Source organism: Drosophila arizonae, chromosome 2 (assembly GCF_054131065.1).
Source record: "Drosophila arizonae isolate 15081-1271.41 chromosome 2, UAZ_ARI_1.0, whole genome shotgun sequence".
In the NCBI taxonomy this organism is placed as follows: Eukaryota; Metazoa; Arthropoda; class Insecta; order Diptera; family Drosophilidae; genus Drosophila; species Drosophila arizonae.
The window spans coordinates 10,887,661-10,893,705 of NC_142922.1; the positions used below are offsets into that span (position 1 = coordinate 10,887,661).

Here is a 6,045-nt window from a genome sequence, read left to right on the forward strand (position 1 = left end):
CCAGCGCACAGGTCTTACCTTTGCGCTATAAGTACTCAAAGCTGTAACTGCACAATACAAAAACTACAACAACAACAACTGCTACTACTCTACTACAATCATATAAACAGCAACCACAGCAGCAGCAGCAGCAGTTGTAGCGGGACTTATCCTGCCGCCGTTGTTGTTCTCCTTTTCTGGACGTCGTCGCACAGGATGCGACGCTTATTTATCGCTTTTTTATGTGATATAAACGTTTCGGAATTGGCAACGTAAAGCATTCAATTTATTGTGAGAGAAATTGAGATTGCAGAGCGAACAATAACAACTAGCTGCTGCTGCGGGCGTGCTCCATGGTAAATAAGTCGAAGCCGAACGTAATTGATTCGCCTTGGCATCTGGGACGACATTTCATGGCGACGCTAATTATATGGCATGGCCGAGGGATTCGCAACGCCGCTAAGTGGCAAGAGTTTGTCTGAGATCAGTTTAGTCATTTCCAAACCTTGAAGCGTAAATCATGCAATATCTTCTGGCCTTCCTCCTAACGGTGGGCTCAGCTCTGGCGATAGAGGAACTGCCGGATCCAAAGCATCCGGAGCCCCCGCTTCAACCAACGAAAGCCACTGCAAGTCTAGGTAAGGCAGAGAACACCACAAAGAAAGAAGACCCGAGGCTCGTGAATGTGCCCTTCACGGAGTGCAAGCCCTATGAGGTATTTTCCCTCACCAAGGGCTGTGTCAATCGCAAGCCTTACATGAAGGATATAATCTTCAAAACCTGGAGTAGTAAAAGTGTGGAAAGGGTCATGCTTGGCAATGATTCGGGGGAAGTCCAGTGCGCAATCAATGAGCTACACACCATATTTGGCTGTGAGCCAATGGGAAAGAAGCTGCGCGACAGCGCCGCTCCTCGCGCGGCTGTATTGCCGAACTATCTCTATGGAAGCAAGATTTATAATAGCAAAGAAGCCATTCCCCAAACAGATGACAGCGAGCCCATTTCGAATGGCAATACGGGGACGAATCCATCTCGTGCCCGTCCTCCTTCAGAGAAAGTATTGGGAAGAAACTTACCCTTAGATAAGCCGGAAAGTACTGCCGGAGCAGCTGGTGCAGGGAATGCTACCCAAGGGGGCAGCACCAATGCCACGGCCACACCTGATGAAGTCAATGAAATTCTGCAGAAAGTGATCGGCCACAATCGGAAGAGAAAATATTCGTTCCTGCCAGGCAGGCTGCTTAATACCTACCGCAAGTGCCGCCCCTATGAGGTACTGGGAAAGGGTCGACGTTGCATTCGGAAGAAGGGCAAGGTTGGCTTCTACACGCATCGGAGCCACGTGTACGGAATACAGAAGCGGCATCGTCATCCGGCGATCTACAAGAGCAAGAACAGCAAGAGCTAAGGCTCTGCTCCAAGTATATCTGACTATCTGTAGTATCATGCGAACTGTCGCAGTGAACCATAAATAACACAACAATAAATTACTTCAGCTATATCAGAATCCGGACATACAGACATTTCCTTTGAAGAACTTACACACACACACACACACAGTGAGAGTTTTCTGTTAGTGACTCCGAGTAAGTAATTTACTCCAAGCAATTTTAAATTTTGTTTTAAGCCCGGCCATTCCGTTTAACGACTACCAATTTCATAGGTCCCTTTAATGGCATTGACAGCAAATTGGATTTTAGCCTTGAGCCACGGCACAACAAATTCAAATAGATACGTGCGGCGGGTGCTTAGGCTTCGAGTGATGTGCTTGTAAATGGGCTCGGTTATTTTATAATATGTGCAAGGCTTATAAATGTAAGAGCATAATTAAATGGGATTTGCGCCTTGGGTTACTGAACTCAGCGCCGCCCTGGGCAGCCGCCTGAGAAGGGGGGCTGCGTATGTATGATTGCGCAACGGATTACTGGGCAGCTGCAAAATGGGAAATGGACCAAATGGATGGCTTTGACATGCTAATTAGTTAACCTCTCGCATAGTTGGCTGCCAGCCGTAACCGTAACCGTAACGTCTTTTATGTACAACAAAAGCGCACAAATGTCTACGTCTCCTGCGTTCGGCTGCAAAGGGTCTGCGACGGCGTTAACCATACGCCGCGTTTGACAGACCTCAGAGGATGCGAAGCGTTTAAGTGCCAGCCACCCGACACCAAACATGATGAATAGTTCTGCAATAATTACATTACTTGGCAGTTTCATGTTCACTCCTGTCGAAAGAAAGTCACACGTGGCTGCGCCTGTGGCCATATACAGATGTACACGACTGTAACTAGCCATTATTATTGTGTTGTGTATTGTGTGTTGTGTATTATCGTTGTGTATGCGATTTGCTGTGCAAATAGTGGGCCATCAATATGAGCAGCTGCTTGCGGAACATTAATCATATTCCGTGTTAATTAATCAATTAATTATGTTCTTGAAACTGTAAATTTGTCGCCTTGTGCTTAGTCAGTGCTCGGCTGCGACTCCTGCCTCATAAATTATGGCCGAGACTTTTGTCCATCCATCTGCCTAACGCCTGACAGCCATGCCAATCCAGAAGCTGATAAGATATTAGTGACTCTTTAAATCGCACGTAATTGGACGCATTATTCGATTGCATTTGCATTTCGCTTTGTTTTCCAAAATCTGCTGTTAAACATGCACAAATGCGGCTCAAGGCAGACCGTGCTTTAATCCGCTTTGCAGCCTGCACTGAGTTGATCTATCCTAGGATTATGATTTTAGTGAAATATTTAAAATCGGTTGCTCTCGAGTCGCTAAGCCAGCAATCTGGCTGCAATATTGCATTTGTCAGCGCTCCAACTATAAATCGCATCGCCTCGCAAGTTGTCAGCGTGAAATTGAAATTCATGAAATATCGAATATTGAAATATTTAAATCGAATGTCAAAAATTCCTGTCTGTCCGCTCGTCAGCAGCTGGCGAGCCTGGCTGTCAGTGAATTGTACGAAAACGTTTCTCCTCAGCTTGCTATATTTTCACTATATTTCCCTCTGGCTCGCACACACACAAAGCAACACCAGTAACTGACATCAGCGAGTAAGAGTTTTAGATATATGTATATGTGTGTGTGTGTGTGTGTAAGGAACGTTTTCTTTGCAGCGTTGTCTGAAATATCAAATGTTCTATTAAGCTAAACTCGCAGTGAAACATACTGAAATGGAATATGGCAGAGTGTGTAGCAGCTTATTGGCATAAGCATGAATCGACGCCACTTTCACTCGGACTCCTCAGATGCCATGGAGCAGCTCTGCTATATGCCATATCATATAGTCAGTCATGCTTAATATGCTGTGTGCAAAAGTGCTCGAGTATTGAGTTAGCCTTGCTTATTTATTTTCCCATTATACGAAAACAAAAGCAAGAACTCGCAAGATAACAAAACAAGTTGGACCTATGTTTGTTGTTTACCGATCGAAGCGGAAAGTATCAATTAGATAAGGGCTCTACGCAGCAGAGGAATGTCGTTTAAACAACCCAAAACTTACTCGAAATCCCCATCAACTGTGTGAGCTTTTGAGTCGGACTGCGGACTGGCAGTCGTCAATTGAAGTGGCTCTGGCTGCGTATTTGCATATTGTTGTTTGCTTTGGTAATTAAGTTACCAACTTATTAAGCGTGTTTATGATGTTTACACAACAATTTATTTACCATAATATTTGCGAGCGTTTAAGCCAAGCTGTTGCTGTTATTGTTGCTGTTGTTGTCGGTGTTATTATTGCTGGAGTCCTGCTAATATTATTACAACTGTGATTCGCGCGTCGGACTCTGCGTGGAGATTTGTGGCGATTTGCGTTGTGCAAATAAATGAATAAAATTAAAAAAAACCAAAAAAATACAAATGAAAAAAATACAACACCAGACACTCAAACAATAATAAAACATTCAATTAAGCGCTGCGGCTGTTCGGGTAATTACATAAATGGTTTATTTATTCTGTGTCGCGACGATTCGCTGGCCAGTCCAAAATTATTTTACTCGACTCGCGCTCGCTGTGCTCTACATTAAATTAAATGCCGTGTCGCAGCTACACAGTAGGCGCTGATGTCAATTGCCATAAGAACAAGCTCATAAACGTTACGCATACGCCATGTAAGCCCTATGAGAGCACGTCGCGCCGTCGTCCGGTTGGGATGGCATCATTCAGATGTTGGGCAAACGTGGCACATGAAATACCTTACTCATTGGCCCCACAGACTGAAGTGCTTAGTCATACATGGATCCACACACACACAGACACACACACGCGTATATTGTCCAGCTTGTGCTGGTAGACATACAAATACGGGGCCGTCACTTAATAGATGCAGACACATACTGAGCATATCCTGGATCGTGTCCTTGCGCCGGGGAATGTTGATGATTTTGATGTTCGTGTCATTTGAAAGCGTTATGCGTGACGAAACGGAAGCTCTTAAAAGCCACAATAACTAAACGCTTGAACTGAAGCCAAAAGCCGCCGGACTCAGCTTGCCCTCAACCCGAAAGAGACATCAAAATATTCATAGTCGAGGCACTGACGGGGCACTCTCGGTGTCTGGTGTCGTCCTGCTTGGCGGCGTATGCAGCGGTCGCCATGGCACATTAAGAAGGACTCTTTCTGGCTGTAAATTCTGCTGTTTTATGCGCTTTTTGTTACGCACTGCTTGAGCGGCGGCCGGACAGTGCCACGCCCCCCAAAATAATGACGCCAAATGTAATGGCAACAGCAGCAGCAGCAGCAGCCAAGGCAACAGCCAAAGCAACAGCAACAACATGAGCTCATTATTTTAATTAGATGCGAGCCAGGAGTCTAATAATCATGACTTCGTGCCAATTTGCCAGTTAGCTAAATGGTCACAAATGTGGCAGCTGTGTAGCATTTAATTAAATTAAGTAAATGTCATGGTGTCATTATTGTTTTTGTGAACATTTTAATGCATTTTAAATATTTGTGTTTGCAGGCAGAGATTGCGAGAGGAACTGGGCTGGGGCTGTGAGCTGATATTAGCATATTTCATATATAAATTCATAATGTGCTGGGACATAATTTAGATCAGAGAAACACAACATGACGTTGCCATTATGCGACTGGGCCCAGCAGGCCGATCAAATATCAATAGCTATGTCTAATCCACTGGGAAGCCATGTGCCAGATAAACACGCACTCCCACTCAGCTCATACGCCACGTAACCTGCGGCCGACTGAGACATATTGCGTTAGGCCACAAGCACGCTGGCCTGGCCATATAAAAAACGAGGCCTGGCCTGGCAAAGGACTGATGTATAGTCTATATGTCAACTACATCAAACTTGGGTAGCTGTTTGCCCTGGCAGCTAAGCAAACATCGGCCCAACTCCGTCGAGAGCTGAGCCGCAGTCTGAAATGTGTATATCATTTGGATTGATTGCCCAGCCCGAAAAGCTAGGCCATGATGCGTCTTTGTTTGTTTGTAACTGTCGGTAGGATGCCTGCTCCTTGGCCGCTCTTCGCCTGGCCCGCGCTGTGCCCATTGAAAAGTGGCAGCGGCGGACAGGCGAAGCCCACATATGCTTTCGTTGTCACACTTGGATTGTCGGCACGTGCAGAGACGTAAATGAGTTATGAAATGCGAAGCTGTTGTCTTATCGACGGGACCAAGTGGGACGTGCACCAAAATTATTAATAAATCAAAGCATAAAACTTCATACCCAATATTGGATTTTCATGGGTTTAAGAAAGCTAAAGCCACCAAATGTGATAAACTGATTATAATTTACTGGAAAAAGCCAGCATATATTTGCACCTTAAAAGCCTCATCTATATGGTCGGAAATAATAATATTGATCTAATAAACAATGCATGAAAAGAACTGGATTTATACATATTTATTGAATATAAAAATATAATGAATGTAAATTTTTATTTGAAATATTTTTGTTTAAATGATGCAAGTATCAATTGAATGAATGAATTTAAAATAATTGTATCATATAATAACATAAACCAATTTTTTTTTATTTTTATTTCATATGAATTGTTATTTAATATTGCTTTGCAAAGAATATCAAGCAACAGAGATGGATTT

At 44.0% G+C, this 6,045-nt stretch overlaps 1 protein-coding gene across 1 annotated transcript; it reads left to right on the top strand.

Moving 5' to 3' along the window:
* The first annotated feature begins 456 nt into the window (after positions 1–456).
* Positions 457–1,492, top strand: LOC108609824 (uncharacterized). Its single transcript, XM_018001590.2, has one exon. It carries the CDS (start codon positions 500–502, stop codon positions 1,385–1,387), a length of 888 nt encoding a protein of 295 aa, XP_017857079.1. The 5' UTR covers positions 457–499; the 3' UTR covers positions 1,388–1,492.
* The last annotated feature ends 4,553 nt before the right edge of the window (positions 1,493–6,045 follow it).

Excerpts from the sequence above, each read along its gene's own strand:
- LOC108609824 (XM_018001590.2), top strand. The coding sequence starts at position 500 with ATGCAATATCTTCTGGCCTTCCTCCTAACGGTGGGCTCAGCTCTGGCG.